Raw genomic sequence first — 22,156 nt, 5'->3', positions numbered from 1 at the left:
CAAGCAGGGAGCTAGATGAGCAAAGTAGAAATGATGGGAAACTTCGAAACCTAAAATCTTGCCACCAGTCACATACTACCTCCAACAAGTCTATATCTCCTAAACCTACTCAAAGAGCACAAGCAACTGGGAACCAAGCATTCAAATATCTGAGCCTATGGGGATGTTCTATTCAAACCACCACAACCAACCTACTAAAAATCAAAGGAAAGGAACTGAAATTTCCTGTTAGGATACATTCTTTACCATGAGAATCGATGCTGAACAACCAATTACAAAATCTAAGGGATAAAAGATCTAGAAGTTCCCATCCTTCTGGTGAATGTTTTTGAGGACACATCATTACAATATTTCATTGAGTTAACTTTCCTAGGATAATGTGCATAAATATCTCATCATCTGAGCTAGCGTTCTAGTGACAGATCCAAGAGCCAAATCCATCCAAGTTTTACTAAGTGAATCTATGAGTTTACTGAACTTCCTTATACAGCACTGTGAGGGATTACTTATTGAAATATGACTAGAATCCAAACAACTGTGTCACCTCAAAGTCCTACCCAATTGTGAATGATAACCTCATGGAAACTGCATCCTGGAGGCTCCCCTTATCTGGCCTTCCACATCCTTATATTCCAGTATCTTCCAAGATAACTTTCAAATGAAGTAAGACAGGAAGGAGTAATATCTGGAATCCCAGGTGAGAATACTTGACCCACCCACCTCTCCTTGTATTAGAGAATGTCTACAACTCTATAATAGACTTACCTACCTCTGTATTGTTCTGTTCAATTAGTTGCCATGGCTATGAGGCTAAGAAAATATTCACTCCAAAGACCATCTTATTATTCTCCCAATATCACAGTGTATGTTTTACTACATGCCATGTTGTTAATTTTAAATGAATTGACTGAATACCACTCTTTGCCAGCCAGCCAAGAAAAAAGCAGAGAAAAGTCAGGTCATAGATTCTTTGTCTCTGAAGCATCCATTGGACAGTGTGGAAAGTGCTCCTTAGTCACAAGTGTATTATTATGATACATTTGATAGCAAGGTTAAGAGCTTTGGGTGTAGAAAGAGGGTCAAGAATTCTGGGGAGCTGGATTTCAAAGAAAAGAAGTAGCTAAGGTGGAACAACTACGCTAGTGTTACATGAAAAGGAGAGAACCTTTGTGCATGCAGACTGAGAAATACGAAAGCATATCAAAATCACTGCATAAGCACATTGGTGTTGTTATAGGAAGTGAAGGAATGGAACAAGGAAGTGTCAGATGATGGAATGTGTCTGGTGTGTGTGTGTGTGTGTGTGTGTGTGTGTGTGTGTGTGTGTGTGTGTGTGTGTGAAGACTAGAGGTCAATTTCAAGTGTCATTCTACAGGAGTTGTTTATCTTTATCTTGAGACTTTGTCTCTTACTAGAACCAGGAGGGTGTCAAGTAAACTATGTTAGTCAATCTGAAAGTGCAAAGGATCTTCCTATCTCCATCTCCCCAACTCTAGAGTTGTGAACTTATGCCACTACACCTGGTATTATTGCCTGCCTCAGTTTCGCTATACTTGTGCTACAAGCAGTTTCCTCATCAGCTATGGAATAAACCCCAGATCACTGAACTTCTTATAGAAATACCAGTGAGCTAGTTTTGCCAGCACAAAATCGTATCTGTGTTAGCCATAAGATCTGGTAGAATTTGAAAATGCATCTACCACTTCTCTACCTAACTCCAGTGTCTACTGAATTAAGGAAAGCACAAAACCAAAAAGAGCCCAAAAGACCAGCTGCTGCCTTCCCTGCATGCATGGCTAACAGATCTGAGCTGGCTTTCCACATATTTAAATAGTTTTGTCCAGGTCCTTATATTTCCACTAGTATCCCCAGTGCTCTGTGTGAATGTTAGAATCTTCAAGAACTAAAATTCTTCCAATTTCTGCTATTGGGTAAAGTTAATCATAAAGCAAAATTGGTTGGTGGAACAGTTTAATCTGTTATACATGCTAGACAGAGCTGTCAGTTAACAGTTCTGAGAGGTACTTCATGAACCATATATAATATTCACATCCCAGAAAACCTATCCTTGAGGTTCTGATGATGACGGCATAGTGAATGTCATGTTACTCAGTGGCAGAACTGCTATTCCAGCTTAGTTAAAGGATTCTCTTAACTTCATCAAATCCTCAGCAGTGAGGATTCCAGAGGGGTTTTAGAGAATCTCTGCAATCGCATGGAGAAGCATCCATCTTCCTTTTTGCTAAGTGAGGCTTCTCGGGGAGCCTTAGGCAAACCCTTCCACTGCTTGTGACTGATTCTTCTTTTCTCTATTACAATAGACCTTGGTGACTGAGCTCTTAGAGTCATATGTTCCAATGAGATCAAGTAACCTAGGAAAAAGAGTGGGTATCATATGTTTGATGAAAGGGAGAAAGAGCTGAAAATAAGATGGAGATACATGGGAAGAAAAATGTCACTCAATTAGCATTTCTAGGAGAACCATTTTGATTAAAATGAAAGTAAGCCACAACTAGATAAATCAGTCAGGGGTACACTCAGCCTAAGTATCTGTTGGTGTTTGGTTCCTGATCTACTACTCATACTAAAATGCACAGATATTCTGATCTTTCATATAAAGTGGCATAACATTTACATAGAATATGTACAGCCCTTCTGTCAATCATCATCAGATTATTGTATTGCCTCATATAAAACTGATAGGCTTTAGTTTTACCATGTTGTTTAAAGAATATTGACAGGCTTGCCATTGCCTAGTATAAACACAAGTTTATTTTAAGTATTTTCTCTCTATAGTGGCTTTAGTCTGTGAATAAAGAACCTATGGAGAGAAGGGATATAGTTTCCTATGAAACTGATTATTCAAGGGTTTCTATAACAGTCAAAATCTGAATAGTAAAGTGAGGGGGAATAAATCAATCTTGATGTTCAACAACAGAGATTTGAATGAGGAAAATATGGTATACAAGCATAAAGGTTTTCAGTGGTAAAGAAATGGTTAGTTTTTGTGTTAATTTTTGTATGAAATTAAGTACAATTGGAATAATCATATTAAGCAAATCACAGAATAAAAAAAATATATTTTTTCTTTCATTTGTGGATCCTTGCTTTTTTATATATACATAAGATTGTGTGTGTGTGTGTGTGTGTGTGTGTGTGTGTGTATGTGTGTTTGTGGGTGTGCGTAGAGTTTCACACATAATTATGAGTATGGGTGGGTGTTTTGATATGTGTTTGTGTGAAGAACAAAGGATGAAGTTGGGTGTCTTCTGTTGTTCTTTGTCTCTTTTGTTTCTTGGCCCAGGGTCTTTTTTACTAAACCTGGAAACTGGCTCACCAGTGACTCCATGGATCCTCCCGTCCTCTGGATTGCTAGGGTTACAGACTAATACAGGCATATCATTTTTGAGGGATCTAAGCTTAAACTCTCATGTGTTTGTGATTAGCATTTTCACCTACTGAATCATCTAGCTCCCCAGACCACAAGGCAGAGTTTTCAGAAGCAGTTTGCTAGACCCCCGAGGGTGTGCAAGAAAACCCAGGGAACAGCATGGTCCTGAACATGGTGTAGGGGAATGTTAGGCTTTTCAGGGAGGAGAAAGTGACCATCAGAGAGGGAGGGAAGCATGGTTGTGTCACATGTTGAAGGTGGGGAGACACTGCAATGGGGGCCTCCTGGTGACAGCTCTTAGCCTTAATTGTAAGTTTTCTTATCCAAATACCAGGACCAATAAAAGTGAAGCTCCCTTCAGAGAGAGCTTCCCCCACTTCCTTCCTCACTGAGAATGCAGAGGAGTTGGGGGTTCCCAGTTCTAGTCATTGCTTTTGCCCTTGGTGTACCTTTTGTAAAGCAGTGTTCCTGTCAGGATGCCATCTGGAAAAGGGAGTCCGCTCTTCTCATTTTTAAAGAACAGTATACTTTTAGGGAGTTGTTCTGTTTTCTTTTTCTTTTTTTATCATATGGAACCCTGGAGCCTTAACTTACTATGTACAGCTTAATTATGGTATGATACTGCAGTCATGAATGATGACTAATGACTTCTCTTGGACAGATGTTTACCTCTGTTGTTTGGTGGATTAAATACAATTCAGACTTAACTGCTGTTGACTACATTGTTCCTCTCGGATATTATCAGAAGAAATCTCTACCAAGTTTTCCATATGCATTTTTGTTGTGAATTAATTTTCTAATCCCTTTCAAAAGTAGATCTTAGTACCAGAGAGGTAATTCAGACAATAGTATTCACCACACAAGCATGAAACCTCAGCTTGATCCCCAGTATCCAAGTAAAAAGCCAGCTAAAAAACCTAAAAAAAAATTTCCAGGCATGTTGTAAGCACGTGTAGCTCCAGTTCTGGACTGGTGGAGAGAGGCAGGTCCTAGGGTTCAGCCAGCCTGCCTCATCAGAACAGTTTATTTGCTAATGTTTATCTGTTGCTCAATCTAATTTTTGCTTTGTTTTCGAACTTTCTCCCAGTGGGCAAAAATTCTAAGTGGTTAAGTAATTTGGGGAGCTGTTAGTCACTGGATTCTCATAAATATCTGGCCTCAGCATCAAGTGGGTCCTTTCTGTTGGAGAGAGGTGTGCCTGCCCTCTGTGAGGTCACTGTTATCTCGGTGTTCAAAGAGTGAGTGAGTGAGTGAAGAGGAGGCCTTGCTGAGGTGAGGCTCAGGTCAGATGGGAGGTGGCAGTCTCCTCCTCATCTCCCTCCCAATGCCATTTCTCTTGTTATGCATCCACAGCCCATGAAAAAGCACACAGCTTTACTTCAGACAGTCCCAATGACTGTGAAGAAAAGTACAGAATTTTCATGATGCACAGGGCAAGAGCTAATCCTCCACCTTTGCACATCTACAGCACTGATATTGTGATCTGATCATGTACTCAGCACATACAGTTTTTGTTAATTTTTTGGCTGACAGCATTGTCATAGTCTGGATGCTAACTCTAATGAATCCCTAACTAAATTTTTATTATGGAACAGGATAATCAAATCCCACATTTGTCATCTGTTAATTAGAGACTCTAAATCATTCAGCTTCTTGGAGCTTCAGGTTCTGATTTTATTTTTAAAAATAGAGAAAGGTGGGGTCGTTATTTCTGGGGATTGCTAGCTGAGTTAGCAAATAATCTTCATATCTATCACACGTGGCATGTAGTCAGTTTTGAAAAAAACATGTCGTTATTAATATTATTATTTTCTGTAATATTACAAAGTCTTTAATTAGAAGAGGCAACATTGGTTTATATAATGTTTTATATATAATTTATATAATATATTAAATTTATGTTTAATATATATGAAATAAAAGGGCTAACACCAAGAAAGAAACACCATGCCAGTGTAATGAAATTCCCTTCAACTCTCAAATTCTGGGTGGAATAATGAGATAACTCTGAAGTCTGAAATACTCTGAAATAGGGCTCCTGGTAAATTCACCATGCAGTGGCTGGACCTGCTGGGTATGAATATAGCCCAAGAGCTGTGAGTCTGTAACTGAGGAGGCTGTGGTCTCCCACAGCATCGGCCAAGGTGACCCAGGTGTATTCTCAGGGAGTCAGTCTCGAAAATGATTGCAAATTAGTAAACTGAAACCCAATCAATTGAATTGTGTCATGTGTGGAGAAAGCCAGTGTGTACTGAATGGGGATGGTCAACCAGAGACCAGCCTAGGATGGCTCAAAGACTCAGAGTTGTTTTGTGTGCAGCAATGTCCAGGGAAGACAGTGACAACATGGTGAAATACCAGCTTCCAGCCAGGAGGAGCTGCTCTCTGCCAGTGGGACATCACAGAGTGTGTTCACACACAAATGTGTTAATATTTGGGAATCCATTCTTGGTTTCACAGGCTGGTCATTCCATTTCATATCCTGGGTCCTGAGAAAAAGAATTTCAGAATGGTGCCATTTGCTGAACAAAGCTGGGGTGTGAAAACAGAAATGACCAGCAGTGATAGAAGTTCTGTGGATGCCATCAGTGTTAGTCAGAGCATAAGCAGAGTAAATGATTAACTACTAGGTTGTGTGGCACACAACTGGGAATCAACATTTCTCAGATGCAGATGACTCTAGGTACATCTTTCTCTGTCGCTGGTATAAACCAGTTATATTTACCAATGTGGCAGTTTGTTTTAGACATCAACTTTCTATAACCTAGAATTTCAGGAAAGACAGTTTCATTGAGGATGTACATTGGGTTGGACTGGGGGTATTGTCATAATTGGTGTAAGGAGAACAAGTTCACTACGGAAAACACCATTCCTGGGGAAGGAATCCTGAATTCTTTTTATTGTTTAAAATTTCCAGAAAAAAATCATTCCTGATAATATGAATTACACTACTGAACCACATATAAATTTTTCTGTGGTTCTGGAAGAGCCTTTTTATACTTAGCATGCTTTTTATCTATGCTAATATGCTGACCCAGGGGCAACAAGTAGGTGTGGACGAGATGTCATGGAGTCTAAGGGGGGCCCGAGCCAGCATAGTTGACAGACTACAGAACCCAGCATGTGTAGCTGAAAAGCAAAAATGGGATGGAGTAGCTTGACACAGCATGTCCTGGTTTCTTCAGGGGAGAGTCTGGATTTTGTCTTTACTTCACTGGGTGTTTGAGTTCCACTTTACAATCTCTAGTTGTGAATACTTTTGAACAAAAAGGCAAATCTATTCTTTCTGTGTGTGTAACATGCATAAGTGTGATTTTTAGCTGAAGCAAAGCTTTATCATTTGAATGACTTCTAAACAAAAGCACTCAAATTACAGATATTATATTATGTATTTCTTTATATTTTTAATGGGGCTGTATGGGAAGGGTTCAGATGAATATTTGGTTCATTTATAACCTAGATAAATTATTAAGGGTTTTTCTCCAAATCTCATGAGCTCAATTCTAAATCTTAAAATTTAATTTTCCACATGTGCTATATAGCAAGAAATCTCCAATCCAGGATCATAGCTGGATGCCTATGAAATAAGTTGTCTTGCCCGAGGCCACAGAGTAGTTCAGGGACAAAGAAGAAAACTAAAGTAAGTGTCAGTGAGACTGATTCTGAGCATTTAATACAGACCAGACACTGTGCCCAGCAGCTGTGAATCTTACTTAATCCTCTGCAAGCTGCTATTCAGATGTGCACTCAACACACCAAGTGTTTCCTAAAGGACATCACTCACCCACACTACTAATGTGTGTCCTTAAACACAAGACAGATACCAGGGAGGCAAAACCATGACTTGGTTGCTGACATTTCTATCCTGTGATCCTGGGCAACAACTCAGTGCCTCCAAGCCACTTTCAACATTTGTAAACGGACATAGTGATGTACACTTCAGAGAAGAATTGTGGGGGCAAAGATTACACCTATCATTAATGAATTTCATTCTGGAAGTATTTGCACAGTCAATGGAAATTTATTTATTTGAGTTGAATTTGTACTATTATTTTTCAAACATTGTTTTTATTTAAATTTGAAAATGTTATATATGAACACTATGTACTTGGATGGCATCCATCCTCTATAGTACATTTTCTAGCTCCCCCTGGTATGTGTACGGGTATGTATACATATGTATGCGTATTTTTATTTGTGTCTAGGCTGGTGCATGTGTATGTGTATAAGTGCACATGTGGTGGCCAGAAACCAGCTTTTGTTGTGGGTACTGTAGAGTACATCTTATTTTTTGAGGCAAGGTCTCTTATTGGCCTGGACCTCACCAATTCAGCTAGGTTGGCTGGCAAGCAGGCCCCAGAGATCTGCCTGTCTCCACTTAACCAGGCTTATGATTACAATCAAGTGCAACAAGGGTAGGTTTTCTTGTGTTCATAAGATCTGGATTCGGGTCTCTATGCTCATACACCAAGCAGATCAGACTGTCTAAGTTATCTGCACAGCTCCACAATGCCAGGTTCTTACTTCCAATTTTATGCTCTGCCTAGCGGTACCACCATCGCCTTGATTCTGAAAGACAGCTTAAAAAGAGGAGGAAACATTGGCTTCCCCTATTCTTTTTAAATTTTCTTATTAAAAGAAAACTAGGGGCTGGAGAGATGGCTCAGAGGTTAAGAGCACTGACTGTTCTTCCAGAGGTCCTGAGTTCAATACCAGCACCCACATGGTGGCTCACAACCATCTATGAGATCTGGCACTCTCTTCTGTATACATAATAAATAAATAAATCTTAAAAAAAAGAAAACTAGGTACTTTCTTATTTGCATAATTAACAAGAACAAAGCCAGAGCCATTAACCAGCAAGGTCTTTCTAAAGAACAAAGCAAAAAAAAAAAAAAAAAAAAAAAAAAACACCAATAACTATAAAGATTCATTTTAACACAACTTAAAAGGTGATAAGGAACATTCAAGCCTGATTAAAAGCTGTTGGCAGGTGGTTCAGCCAAGTCCTGTGAGTGATTTTTGAGAGGGAATTGTGGTATCTATTTTCAAGTTAGGTCCTTAGATAGCAGATCTTCTTTTATGGGAAAGAGAAGTGATGTTTAATGTCACATTAACACTGCAGTGAGCCTTTGGGTCCTCTTGGCCACAATCAGCAGAGCGAACTTGGTAAACTACCTGTGCTCCTGCAAGCACATTTAGGGAAGACATAAAATCCAGTGGTGTTTGGAAGCAGGCCATGGGTTCTGTAATTGGTATTCCAACTATTCACACAGGCCTGGAGATGAAAGGCCTTCTGTTATGCTCCTCCTAACCCTAGGCAGGCTGCATCCAATCCAATTCACTTTGCAAAACAAGTGTCTTTACACAGATTCCCTAGATAATCTACATTTTATCCTTCTTTTTCCCCCCTTAAATTTATGTTTTTCAGGACAAAGGATACTGGTTTTCTTTCCTTCAAAGATCACTTGCCTGTAACTCAGATCGTTATCACTGATACCAACAGATCAAACTCAGAAGCTGCTTGGAGAATTGGCCCTTTGCGTTGCTATGGTGACCGTGAGTACAACAACCCCCTTTCTCTGAATTACATGAACATAAATCGTTTTGGTTCCCATATTCCTTTTCCCTTCAGTGGCCTCCTAGTGTTGAAAATTCCACCCAAGCCCATTGCTTTCCTGTACCCAGTGGAAGCACACACCCACGCTGAAGGACTCTCTGCTTCACAGGACACTACTGGAATGCTGTTGCCTTTTCTACTGAAGCTTCTTACCTGCACTTTCCTACCTTCCATGCGGAATTCAGCGCTGACATTTCCTTCTTTTTTAAAACCACCGCTTTATCTGGAGTTTTCCTAGAGAACCTTGGAATGAAAGACTTCATTCGACTTGAAATGAGCTGTAAGTGCCTTTGTTTATGAGTTCAATGTCAGTGGTCCACAGAGAAGGCTTCACTTTATCTTTGCCACCAGCCACCAGTACATACTATTAATGTTGAGCCAATGTAACCATTATCAGTAAAACTAGCACTGAAGCTGTCAAATCTCTGCAAATTTGTTATGATTAATTATGTTCTGTCAGCATTTGTCGGGTGGTTCTTCTGGATATGTGCATTCCAAAAGTATCTATGCGTTACTATTGGCAACTCCATTCTCTATTAAGGCATGGCTATCTCTTACCTGTCCCTTTAAGTTTCCACACCTCAGGATTGCACTCTATGGGAAGCAAGGGTTCTCTTAATGTTTGGGATCCACTTAACAACTGTATCCATGCTTCAGAAGTCATTTTTTTATGTGCCGAGAAGACAGCTCAATCAGTAAAGAACCTGTGTGCAAGCATGAGGAGCTGAGTTCAGTTCCCCAGAACCCAAGTAACATAGCCAGGCATTCCCATGCCAGAAGAGGCACAGACAGGTGGAGCCTTGCAGCTCCTCCAGCAGAATTGCTGAGTTCTGGGTTCAGTGAGGGACTCTGTTCCACAAATGAGGTGGAGAATAATTGAGGAGGAACTTGGACATCCACCTCTGGCATGCCTGAGCACATCTTGACCAAGTAACTAACACACATACACACACACACACACACACACACACACACACACACACACACACACACAAACACACACAATTTCTTATCTTTCACCAATAGGAGAGTATAACTAGTCAATGATAATTCATGCTGAATTTCCACTTCTTTCTTTCCAGTAGCACTGTATGTGTGGGGTTAGATGCACAATTTATACTTTTGTAATAGCCCTGCCCCCTATCTGTGGGATCTGTGCATTAATGATCATTAAGCCAAATGGACACTAGAGAAATATGGATGGAAAGACATTCTACTGAAGGACAATGCATATCAGCATGCTAATAAGAATACATGAAAGCACAAAAAAGAAAGAAATATAATGATTAATTAATTTTTATGAAAATAGAAAAAACAACGTTTTAGTCTATTTCAGTAATAATAACTTTAAAAGTCTGTCCTTAAGTTTGATTTTCTGCAAAGTTGTCAATGACTTCACTAAAATTAATTTCCTATACTTGTTTTTGTTCAAATGAAACTATAAATTGTATTAGCATATTTATCTTCTATTACATTTAAAAGAAAATATTTTTATTCATTTTCAATGAGATTGTTTTTCATATAAACTCAAATATTCAGAAGGTTTGGGAAGATTTTCAACAAAAGTGACAAGTTTGGTAAAGTAAATCATTTTTTTAAACTCCAATAATTATAACACTCTCCATATCTTTTTCTTTTAACCAGAATCAATTCTAGAGATTTCAAAATATCCAAGTAATCAAAAATCTTTGCAGCATTCATGAGAATTCACCATAGATTTTGCTCCTGTTAGGGAGGGACTGAACCAAACTGTCAAGGGTTTGCAGTAACTTGAGCTCTTCTGCTTCTTGTGCTGCCACTTGTGTTACTCTGTGTACTTTCATGTTACATCAGAGAGGGATGTGAACACACAGTGAAAAACTCTGTCTCAGAAAACAAGCCTTGGAGGGAATCCTGAGGAATGACACCAATACTCTCCCCTAGCCTCTCCATGCAGGGAAACACACATGAATGAGCACATCTGCTCACATATGTACCAGCATATATGTGAGTAGGCATACACAGACATACAGATAAATAAATAAATAAAAATAAACATTAAGCATATTTTAGCTGCTCTTAACTGTTGCTTCTGGGATCTTTAGACTAAGTGGCCTCCACTACCTGTAACCTGTCTTGCTCTTACTCTGCTCATGACCACAGCTTGCTTGAGCTTGTCCTTGAACATCACTCTACCTTGTCTAATTGGACGTTTTCCGATAGTTTGAGTGAGGTGATTGACCATGTCACAGTGATTTAACTTCATGAGATACCCTTGAAAGCTAAGCAAACATCTTATCCTCAGATATTGGAAATTTGAGAGTTCCCCACAAGAAGACAAGAACATTTACAGAAAGGCAGGGTGGAAGTTTTGTGTAGATCTCGAGCACATGGGTGAGCTGCTAAGTGTTTCTTTTGCAGTTGCAGACTACACACGGGAAAAGAGAGTATCTCCATGTTACTTTTCACTTATTGTCCCAGGACACATGCTACTAATGGGGGAAGCTTTTGTGATTTTGGTGTAAAATAAAAATCCTTCATACCTAACTTGCTCAGACTCTGAAAAGCAGGTTGAATACCAACCATTCCATACTGTGGACATAATAACCTCAATGTAAAATTTAATAAAAAATCAGGCCCTGCAGCCTTTTCATTCATTAATTCTGTAGTCAATGTTATGGTATATTATCACAAGATAATCATCAGTGATTAAGTGTTAATTACAGATCAGTGTCCATTTTTTTTGTACTTTGTAGCAGTGCACTGTGCCTTTTTAAATTCAATTTAGTATTAAATTTATAAAAACACAGAAATAAAACGTGTAATAAAATTGTTTGATGTTTACTGTCATTAGACTGTCAAATATTAATTTCTAAAACACAGGCATTTTGTATTAAATATTTTTAAGTATTAGACCTGAGAATGTGGATGTAGTTCAGTAACAAAGAGGACTAGCTAGCACACACAAGACCTTGAGTTCAGTCCCTACCAATAGAAACTAAATAAATACATAAACATAAAGTCAGCATAATATAAGGCCTCATATTTCCTAAACTTCTTAATATTATTGTTGTTGCTACTGCTATGAAGGGGAAAACTGTAACAAAATATCAAAAACCTTATTCTTCATAGCTACAGATCCAGTAACATTACTCATTTAAGCAGATGGACTTTCCATGCTAAAGAGTTCACAGCAAGAAACCATGCAGACCAGCCCCTTGGAAAGGAAAGGTCCTTTAACAGATGCACTGACTCAGAAGAGACACAGTCCCATAGAGAGTTCTCCTCTTTGCTATCCAAACAGCAAGATTGATATGTTCATTGACAGTAAGTTGTCCAGCACAGAATAGTATTGTCCTCATCTCTGATCTGGGCTAGGAGTTGAGGACACATGAATGCCTCTTTGTTAAGCTTTGAGCTGAGTAATGGAAAGACAGTGGAGAGTAGACACCAAAGGATTCCCTGCAGGGTACAGTGACACATTCTTGCTGTAGAGGTGAGGGAGAACATTCAGTGGCCTTTTCTAGGCTTCTTTGATCCTAGGAACCCTTGTGAGGCATTCCTCCCACCAAGGTATTTATAGGCTCTTCCTTTGACAATCTTCCCTCAACAGAGTGGTGAGTTCATGTGGTTTCATTCATCTCTTAACTCCCCAGGAACTCCATCCAACTTGATGAATAGCATCCAAAGGCCCCTTAGATTTGTGTTGAACAATAAAGGAGTAAACAATGAGAAAATATCTATCATTTAAGAGGAACATTTAAGTGAGACATTTAAGTGGGACATTTATGATACTATGAGAGTGTTACTGCATCCTAATTTCCTATCCAGGGCCATGAGAATATGTGCTTGCCTCTGTGCCCTGCCACAAAGTCTGGAGGTAAGCCCATGTTGGCTTATGGTACCATTTGCTCATTCCTACTTTTTATATTCAACTGCATCTAGTTATCTCTATTATGTATTCTAGCCATGATAGCCATGGGAGACTACATAGACTACAGGGTATTTGAGGTTGGAAGCAAGAGTTAAACATACAATCTCTACCCAGGGCCACACAGATACCCAGGGTCAAGGTCACAAACTCTGGCCATGTTCATGTCTGAGATCCATGCTGCCACCAGAGCCACACCAATCTGGGTACTCTGTACTGCCACATGGGGCCATGGTGTCATCCAGGCTTGCACTGCTGCCAAGGGCCATGTCTAGATCCATATTCCTACTGAAGCTGGGGTTTGTGATCATGTCCATGGCCCATGTTGCCACAGGGGTTCATAGGAATTATGTATGTTGAAATACGAGGGTCATGTTGAGCTGACCCTGCCCCTCCTTTGCTCTAGGGTAGCTGACCCTGCCTCTTTCTAGACACTACAACAAGAGAGCTGGTCTCACACACTTGGGAGAGCTGTCCCATGCACTTGGGAGAGCTGGTCCCTTTTCTCACCATGGGCATAAAAGAGCTGGCCCCAATAACATGGGCCTAGAAGAGTGGGCTCTGCATTGTGATGGGGGTGGGGTCCCAGTGGCCCAGATCAAACAGTTCAGCTGCCACTCAGACCCACATCCTAGGCCTCAGGTTGGCCCAACCTAAGATAAGTAAAAGTTTTTCTACAATAGTGTTTCTCAACATTTCTAATGCTTTGGCCCTTTAATGCAGTTCTCCTGTTGTGGTGACCCTGAACCACAAAATTATTTTCCTTGCTACTCCATAACTGTAATTTCACTACTCTTATGAATCATAATGTAAATATTTGATATGCTGGATATCTGATGTGTGACCCTTGTGAAAGGGTCATTCAACCCCCAAAGGGGTCATGACCCACAAGTTGAGAACCACTGCTCTACAGTTTGCAGACTAGTTGAGGAGACAAACAGTCAGATTGTATGGTACAGGTGATGCATGGTATAGCTATGCTCAGTAGAGACAAGAAGCCCAATTTGGTGAAAGAATTGGGCAAGGACAGCAGAGCATCAAGCCTCCTAAAAAGGCATGCTGTCTGATGGTAACCTAATACTTTTAAACTAACCATGCAGGGAGAATTTTACCAAAATATTTAATATTTCTCCTACATATTCCCATGAATCTTTGTCCTGTATACATAGAGATTGATATGTGTGAAAGCCAGTCATCTCTCAATAAATGTTTGATTTTGACATGAGCAGATTTTCAAGATGGAACTAGTGACGTAAATAAGAAATAGATATGGGCAGTGGTGGTATATGCCTCTAATCCTAGTACTGGGGAGTCAAAAGCAGGTGGATCTCTGTGAGTTCAAGGCCAGCCTGGTCTACAAAACAAGGTCCAGGACAGCCAGGGCTATACAGAAAAACACTGTATGGACAAACAACCAAGAAAGAAAGAAAGAGAGAGAGAGAGAGAGAGAGAGAGAGAGAGAGAGAGAGAGAGAGAGAGAGAGAAAAGAAGAAGAAGAAGAAGAAGAAGAAGAAGAAGAAGAAGAAGAAGAAGAAGAAGAAGAAGAAGAAGAAGAAGAAGAAGAAGAAACTGAGGCTAAAGAGAGGGCTCAATGGCTAATTGCACTTGCTATTCTTACAGAAGATCCATGTTCAGTCAACAGCACCTCTGTGGTCATTCCAGCCATGTATAATGACAGTTTCAGGGGATCCATCACCCTTTCTGGCTTCTTTCCCTATCAGACATGCATGTGGCGTACAGATATACAATTAGGTAAAGCATATATATAAAATAAATATATATCTAAAGCAATTAAAACAGAAACAGAAAAGAGAAACCAGGTCAGGGAGAATGAATGACTTAGCTGTCAAGTGGAGCATGAGGACCCTCAGAGCACACATTAAAAAATCAGGTGTGGTGGCATATGCTTGAAATCCCACTGTTGAGAGAAAGATCCAGATTCCCTGGATCTGGCTTGTTAGTCAGCCTAACCCCATCAGTCAGCACCACCACAATCACTGCCCTCTGAAGTATTATCACCATGATCTCCAGCATAACTCTTCCAGATTCCATCCCTACTGAAACCAATACATCACCACAGTCACCATGGTTATCATCACCATCACCAGGACCAGCACCATTGCTATCTTCATTATGACCATCATTTTAATATCATCAGTATTATTGTTAGTGGATGGCTGCCAATTGATTTCCATAATATATTGTTAAAAGAGAGTCCTGGGTAGTAACCAACATGAAGGGTTCTGAGTAATTTAAGGCTGTGCCATTTTCAATGTTATTGCCCTGGACAAGCAACTGACATTATCAAAGTCATCTTAATATTTTAAGATACATTTTAATTTATGTGTATATGTCTATGTGGGTATTTACACATGTATCCAGGTACCTCTGGAGGCCAGAGAACAATCATATCCCTGGAGCTGGAGTTTTAGGCAGTTATGGGCTACCCCATCTGAATATTAGGAAACTGAGCTCTGATTCTCTGCAAGAGCGGCAAGTGCTCTTGCCTGTTGAGCCTTTTCTCCAGCCTGATTTCGGGATTTTTGGATATGGAAATATGAGTGCTTGAATCACATGCATTGACTAAATATCCTGGCAAATGGTTCTGTTGTTCTAAGGACATGGGTCTCCTTTCTATAGCTTGGAGATACTTGGCCAACCACTTGTGTAGAGTAGAACATAGGTAAAACCACGGTAGACCAAGAAAACCCAGAGCTTCAGCAGAGATTAATTGGCACAGGTCCCTGCTTCTTGTATTGAACAACTAGGAACGACTGATGTGGGCAGGGCATAGAAGACATACATTCTTAGTTTTTAGAAGTTGATACTGCTGATGGTGATCCCAGTGTTCCAGGGAATTCAGAGATGTCCTCCCCACATTGTCAGAGACTTATAATTCCTTTCCCTAAACATCCTGAACATGCCTGTGTCTGTAACACACTGACAATGGCCTCCAACCTTCTTTCTTGTTTGGCTGCAGCTGCTTCTGAGGTCACATTCGCCATTGATGTTGGGAACGGCCCTGTCGAGCTCCTTGTCCAGTCTCCTTCTCCTCTGAATGACAACCAATGGCATTATATCCGGGCTGAGAGGAACCTCAAGGAGACCTCCCTGCAGGTGGATAACCTTCCACAGAGTACAAGGGAGACCTCAGAGGAAGGCCATTTCCGGCTTCAGCTGAATAGTCAGTTGTTTGTAGGTAGGATATATCATACTGCATACTTTGTGATAAACACCTACAAGATAGCTTTGTACCCTAGCTCAAGGAAAATTCCTAATATTTTTACAACTATAAAATGAAATATGTTGTTATTTTTTACTCTTAAATTTATTAATTTATAAATTTATTCTAGCTTCATAGATCATCACAATGAAGTTTATGCTACTCCTTCACAAACTTAGGGACTATCTCAGACTGTTTTGGTACCATTTTTCCTTGTGTATGTTATTTTCAGACATCTATGGAATTTTATGTTTTGGGTCATTGTAATAAAAATTTACAGCACAGGCATAGAGATTCCAGTCCATCACGCTTCTTAGCAATTTCCAACTCCTGATAACTATTGCTAAAAGTGTGATCAAATAGTTTAACTAAACTAAAGAACTTCAGTTTCAGGAGTAAAAATTATGGAGTGCTGGCTGGTTTTATGTCAACATGGCACTAGCTAGAGACACTTGAAAGAGGGACTCTCAATTGAGAAAATGTCTCCATATATTTTGCCTATAAGGAAGTCTGTAGAGCCTTTACTTAATTAGTGGTTTATGTGAGGGGTACCAGCTATTGTTCATGGTTCCATTGGTGGGCTGGTGGTCCTGGATTCTATAAGACATCAAGCTGAGCAGGCCATGTAAGGCACAGCAGTATGCAGCCCCTCCATGGCTTCTAAATCAGTTCCTGCTTCCAGGTTCTTGCCCTGCTTGATGTCTTCCCATGACTTCCTTTGATAATTGACTGTGATATTCAAGTATAAGCAAAATAAACCTTGTCCTCTCCAAGTTGCTTTTGGTCACAGCAACAGAAACCCTAGCTAATGTAAGATGGTACTCACTCCCTCAGTGAGACTCAGCATTAGCACCAATATTATCTCTGAATAGGTTGCCACTGACAGTGGTGAGAGTGGAGAGATTCAGAAGTCATGGACTGAAGTTGTTCCTTCTTTTATTTCACTATCTTGTCCTCCATTCTTCCTCCCTCATTTCCCCCACCAATAGTCACAGAGGTGCTAACTCTATTCAGGCACCATTGTGAGATAGTGAGGATAGAATATGAACTAAGAGAAGTCACTGCTTTTCAAGGTGCTGGTGTGTGGGTGGGGGCATGTGTGTGACAGTGGGTGTGAATTGTGTGTGCATGAATATGTGTATGTATGTATGTGTATGAGTGTGTGTCATGCAGTATGTATGTGTATAGAGAGAAAGAGAGGGACAGACAGACAGATGGAGAGGGAGAGGAGGGGGAATATTTTAGATATGCTAGTCTAGTACTGATTTAGTTTTTGCACTGTTTTCTATCAACACTCACACTGTATTGCTCACAACCAGCTATGAACTCTGTCTCTATTCCATGTATATTTCTTATTTGCTTTCTTTATATGTGGGCTAATGTAATTTTTAAAGCTGAAAATATTACCACTTAAAACATTATTGCTTAAGGAAAAGAGATACTAGAATTTGAGATCATCAGACTTTGATTTCATCATCCACCATACATGTATCTTCATTAACTGTGTTTTATACATCTAGCAGAATCTAATATCAAGTGATTTAAAACCTTCTTATGATTATAAGTCTTTTCCTTAATTAATAACTCCTGTAAGTAATATGATTTACTGCTGAAAGAATTTAAATTTATTTTGCTGTTTTAGTTCTATTTAAACATCACATTTTATTTTTTGGAGGAGTTTGCTACTCATCAAGATTTAATATCTTCTTTTTGGTGGAATCAGTTCAAGTATTTTACAATTTTCATAAATTATACTCCATGTGAAAGTCTAATTTATCTTCAGGCAGTATTTATGAATCTTTCTAGTTGAAGCAGGATCTAAAGATGGAGGATTGGCTTTTTACACAATCAAAGCTCCCCAACTATCACAAGAATAGAGACGAGGTGAACTTTGTGTAATTTAAAATGGAAGAGGCAGCAGTCTTTTGTGACATATTTTATCACCACACATTTAAATTGGTCACAAATTCAGTGAGTTATGCAAGCATGTGAATGGCACTGGATGAAGCATCTTGATAGAGTTGTAGCCCAGGTCTGTCGAGGAGCAAGCTCACTTCTGTTATGCTTCTCTCCAGCGAGTCCCATTTCAGAAATTACTGTGCTTTACTGAATTTAACTTCATGAAATTGAAAAAGGGGAAACATTCTGTTATAGGTCATCTTTGTCTGTTGATTTATGCCTCACTCTTTAGCATTCAATGACAGGTATGTTGGCGAAGGTCATCTGGCCAAAGGCAGTTGAAGACCTAACATTCCATTTTTTATGTAATTGATGGTCAGTGAATGAATGAATGAATGAATGAAAGTTTTGCTTAGTCACTGCCCTAGTTTCCTGTCTAGTTGCTGTGATAAAATTTTCCAACAGAAGCAACAGGAAAGAAAGGGCTTATTCAGTTTACAGTTCCAGATTAGAATCCATCACTAAGAAAGAAGAGGCAGGAACCTGAAGTAACTCTTTACATCCCTAGTCAAGTACAGAGAGAATGAATACATGCATGTTTACTCTCAGTTTAGCTCCTCCTCTTTTATATAGTCTACGACCTAAAACCAAAGGATAGTACCACCTACTTTTATGTTAGGTCCTAACACGGGAATTAACTTAATCAAGATTATCCCTCAAAGACATGCCCACAGTCCACTCTAATAAAAAAAAATTCCCTCATTGTGAATCATTTAACAGGTGATTCTGTATTGTATCAAATTGGCAAAATTAACCATCATAGTTATATTAGCCTAAATAAAGAACTGTGTCCTCCATCACTCAGAAATGTGGAGACATTAGATGCTTATCTATGGCAGGTACCAAAGGATGCCATTATTGGAGTGTGTGTCTTGATTGGATAGATTGAGTATGACATCGTTTAAGTATCAATATGGATGTGCCTGTCCATATACCTTTAGCCATGGGAGGATCTTTAAATCAAACTAGAGTCACCAGCAGCATTTTGATCACCGGATCTCTTCTGTGATCATGAGTACTTTCTGTGTACCAGACACAGGCTGCATCCTTTAAAAAAGGACATACTTCTGGCACTGCCCTGGTTATTTCAATGTGACAGCATGAAAAGTGTTGATCAATTACTCATTGTTGGATAGATTTCCAGAATCAATATTGTAACTCAACACTGTTTGTCACAATGATAGTTAGGGATATTTGCAACAAAGCTATGTTGCCCAGTGCATTGATTGAGCAGAAGATAAGAAATTTTATAGGATGTAGCTTTAAATATGAAATATATAGCTGAGGTACAGTCTCACCATTGGAACTGTTGACAGTTTCATTAATTCTGATTTGTGAGTTTTATGTATGTATATATGTGTGTGGTTTGAATGCATGTTTGCATGTGCATGGGCATATTTGTTTGTGGTCACATGTATAAATGTAGAGGCAAGAGGTTGATATCAAAATATTCCTTGATAGCTTTCCACTTCATTTCTGAGTGAAGGTGTTTTGCTGAAGCCCTGCTTTGGCTGATGTGGGAAAGCCAGCTGCCCCCTTGAGCATGCTGCCTTTGTCTCCCAAGTGATGGGATTACAAGTGACACCAAAACACACCTCCCAGCTGTTGTGTGAGTGCTGGAGGTCTGAACTTCTGTACTCATCCACATGCTGTTAGTATTCTGGATGAGACCTTGGTAGAGAAATAGCTGGCATAAATATGTGATTGTCTTTTGCCATAGAATGGAAATGAAGTTCAGGACTGACAGAACCACTCCCTGCATGTCTCATGCCTGTGTGCATAGCACAGCAAAGGAAGAGTCTCACTTTTCCCACTTGGGTGTGGCATCTTCCCAGGTCTGCTGCAGATATACAACAGACATTTGTGTAGATGAGCCCATGAGCCTCACTTTCTGTTGGTACCTCCTTTGCCTCTTTCTTTCATTCATACACATGCTTGATGCAGCTGGTCACATTGCAACCCTAGTCAGGAAGCAGAGGCAATGTCTGCTGGTGCTTAGCTCTCTGTCTCTGTCTCTGTCTCTCCCTCCCTCCTCCCTCCTTTTTTTATTCAGTCCAGGAAAACAGCCAATGGTATGGTGCCACTGACATTTAGGGTGGGTCTTCCCACCTCAATTGATCTGAAATAGAAACTCCCTCATATACATGCCTGAGATGTGTCTCTTATGGAGTTCTAGATCCATCAAATTAATGATTAAGCTTTCCATGACAGATGTTAAGCTTCTGTAGGCTATCGACTGGCTTTAGGCAAAGTAGTTCACATAGGGATTAAATAGCTGAATACTCAAGTGTAGGAGAAAAGAGGGGAGGGAAGAAAGGAGTAGGGTGAAGTAAGGGAAAAGGAGAGGGAGAAAGAGATATAATGAGATGAAGCATAAAAACAGGAAAACATTAACATAATAATTTTTGTTAAATCAGAGCTGTTTGGCCCACTCAGTGCTGGCACTAAAGGAGGTAAAGAGGAGAACTTGGGAAAATGGAGATCCCTGTGCTTGTGCAGGGTTGGAGAGGGCACATACATAAAGGCACTTCTTTGGAGACAGGGAAGATTTCTCAAGTGCTTCTCTAAGTCAGGTTTAGCATTCTAAGCTACATTTTAAGAACTGATTCACACTTAATCCAAAGAACAACAATCCTAATGAACTCACCTGATACCAGGACCAAATGAGATATGATATACCAAATTGCTTCTCAATACACCATCTAATCAATACTCTTTGTTGTCAGAAAGATTGATGTCATGTACCAAAAGGATAAATGGGTGTATCTGTGCTTCTTGGAACCAGAAACCATGTAAGAGAGAAGCAGAAGAAAGTAGATTCTCTTTGTTGTGGCATTAGCCTCAAATTTTCAGCATAATAGCTTAGCTCATAGATTCAGGGCTGGGAGTCCTCTGTACTGTTGCCTGTCAGCAGATTCTATTCCACCCCAGCTCAGCCATGCAAAATTCTTTTGACTTTTGACCCTAGCCAAGGTAATCTTTTTTAAGTCGATGTCTTCACTGTTCAGAGTGAAGGGCAGCAACACCACTTCCTTTTTCATTGAGAATTTAATGAACTTAGTGGAATGAGTAATACAACTCTCACATGCTTGACATGGGTAACAAAATTATTTTGATTATCAAAGAACTTGTAGATTAAGACTGAGACGATAAAGAAAGGCTGAAAACCACTTTAAGAATAAAGCAATCTTTTCACTCTTCTAACTGTAAATTATTGTGTGAATTTCCTCTTGGAGATGTGAACAACTATGTATTCACTCTAAGAAGAGCAAAAATTACAGAACAAAGAAGCAATTCCCCTAAAGTCTAACTTACTGAGACAGTGAATTTACTGGTTTCTTTTATGATTATAAATGAGGTTTGCTCACAGGAACATGGGTGGCTCAGGTAGCTGCCTCACTGATAGCTCCCTGTAGCCTGGAAGATGACTCATAAAAGCTGCATCCCTCAAGGTTCCTGAACCACTTACAGGAATCTTGGTGGGATGGGGGGGGGGATCTTAAAGCATATCCTATTCCAACAACTGTTATTAGTTATATAACTGTGGTGGAATATTACTTTTAGATGCCTTACATTCACTTATGCTGGCAATATTTGTTTAATGATGCAAAGATGTGTTACATTTTCTTATGTTGCATTTCTTTAACTCTGAAAAGCTGTGTTACTTTGCCTGCCTAAAACACCTGATTGGTCTATTAAAGGGCTGAACAGCCAATAGCAAGGCAGGAGAGAGAAAAGCAGAGCTTACAGGCAGAGAGAATAAATAAGAGGAGAAATTTAGGCTCAAGAGAAGAAGGGGAGGAATGAGAAAGGAGGAGAAGAGGATGTCAGGGACCAGGCACCCAGCCACACATTCAGCCCCAGAGTAAGAAGTAAAGAAAGATATATAGAACAAAGAAAGGTAAAAAGCTCAGAGGCAAAATGTAGTTAAAAAGAAATGGAATAACTTAAGTTAGAAAAACTGGCTAGAAACAAGCCAAGCTAAGGCTGGGCATTCATAAGTAAGAACAAGTCTCCATGTATTTATTTGGGAGTTGTGTATGGGCCCCCAAA

At 39.7% G+C, this 22,156-nt stretch overlaps 1 protein-coding gene across 2 annotated transcripts in view; it reads left to right on the top strand.

Annotated features, from left to right (window-relative positions):
* Window positions 1-22,156, top strand: part of Cntnap5 (contactin associated protein family member 5) — a 1,003,093-nt gene that overhangs the window by 851,834 nt on the left and 129,103 nt on the right. For both annotated transcript variants that reach the window (XR_005092927.1, XM_037211054.1), the window contains exons 15-17: window positions 8,823-8,950; window positions 9,121-9,291; window positions 15,902-16,120. Coding sequence is in view for 1 of the 2 variants with exons in the window: in XM_037211054.1 (XP_037066949.1) it covers window positions 8,823-8,950; window positions 9,121-9,291; window positions 15,902-16,120 (518 nt within the window). In the remaining variant the exon portion in view is untranslated. The remainder of the gene's footprint in view (window positions 1-8,822; window positions 8,951-9,120; window positions 9,292-15,901; window positions 16,121-22,156) is intronic.

Source organism: Peromyscus leucopus, chromosome 15 (genome assembly GCF_004664715.2).
Source record: "Peromyscus leucopus breed LL Stock chromosome 15, UCI_PerLeu_2.1, whole genome shotgun sequence".
In the NCBI taxonomy this organism is placed as follows: Eukaryota; Metazoa; Chordata; class Mammalia; order Rodentia; family Cricetidae; genus Peromyscus; species Peromyscus leucopus.
Note: the sequence above shows the minus strand (reverse complement) of the source record. Positions and strands in the feature narration are given on the sequence as shown.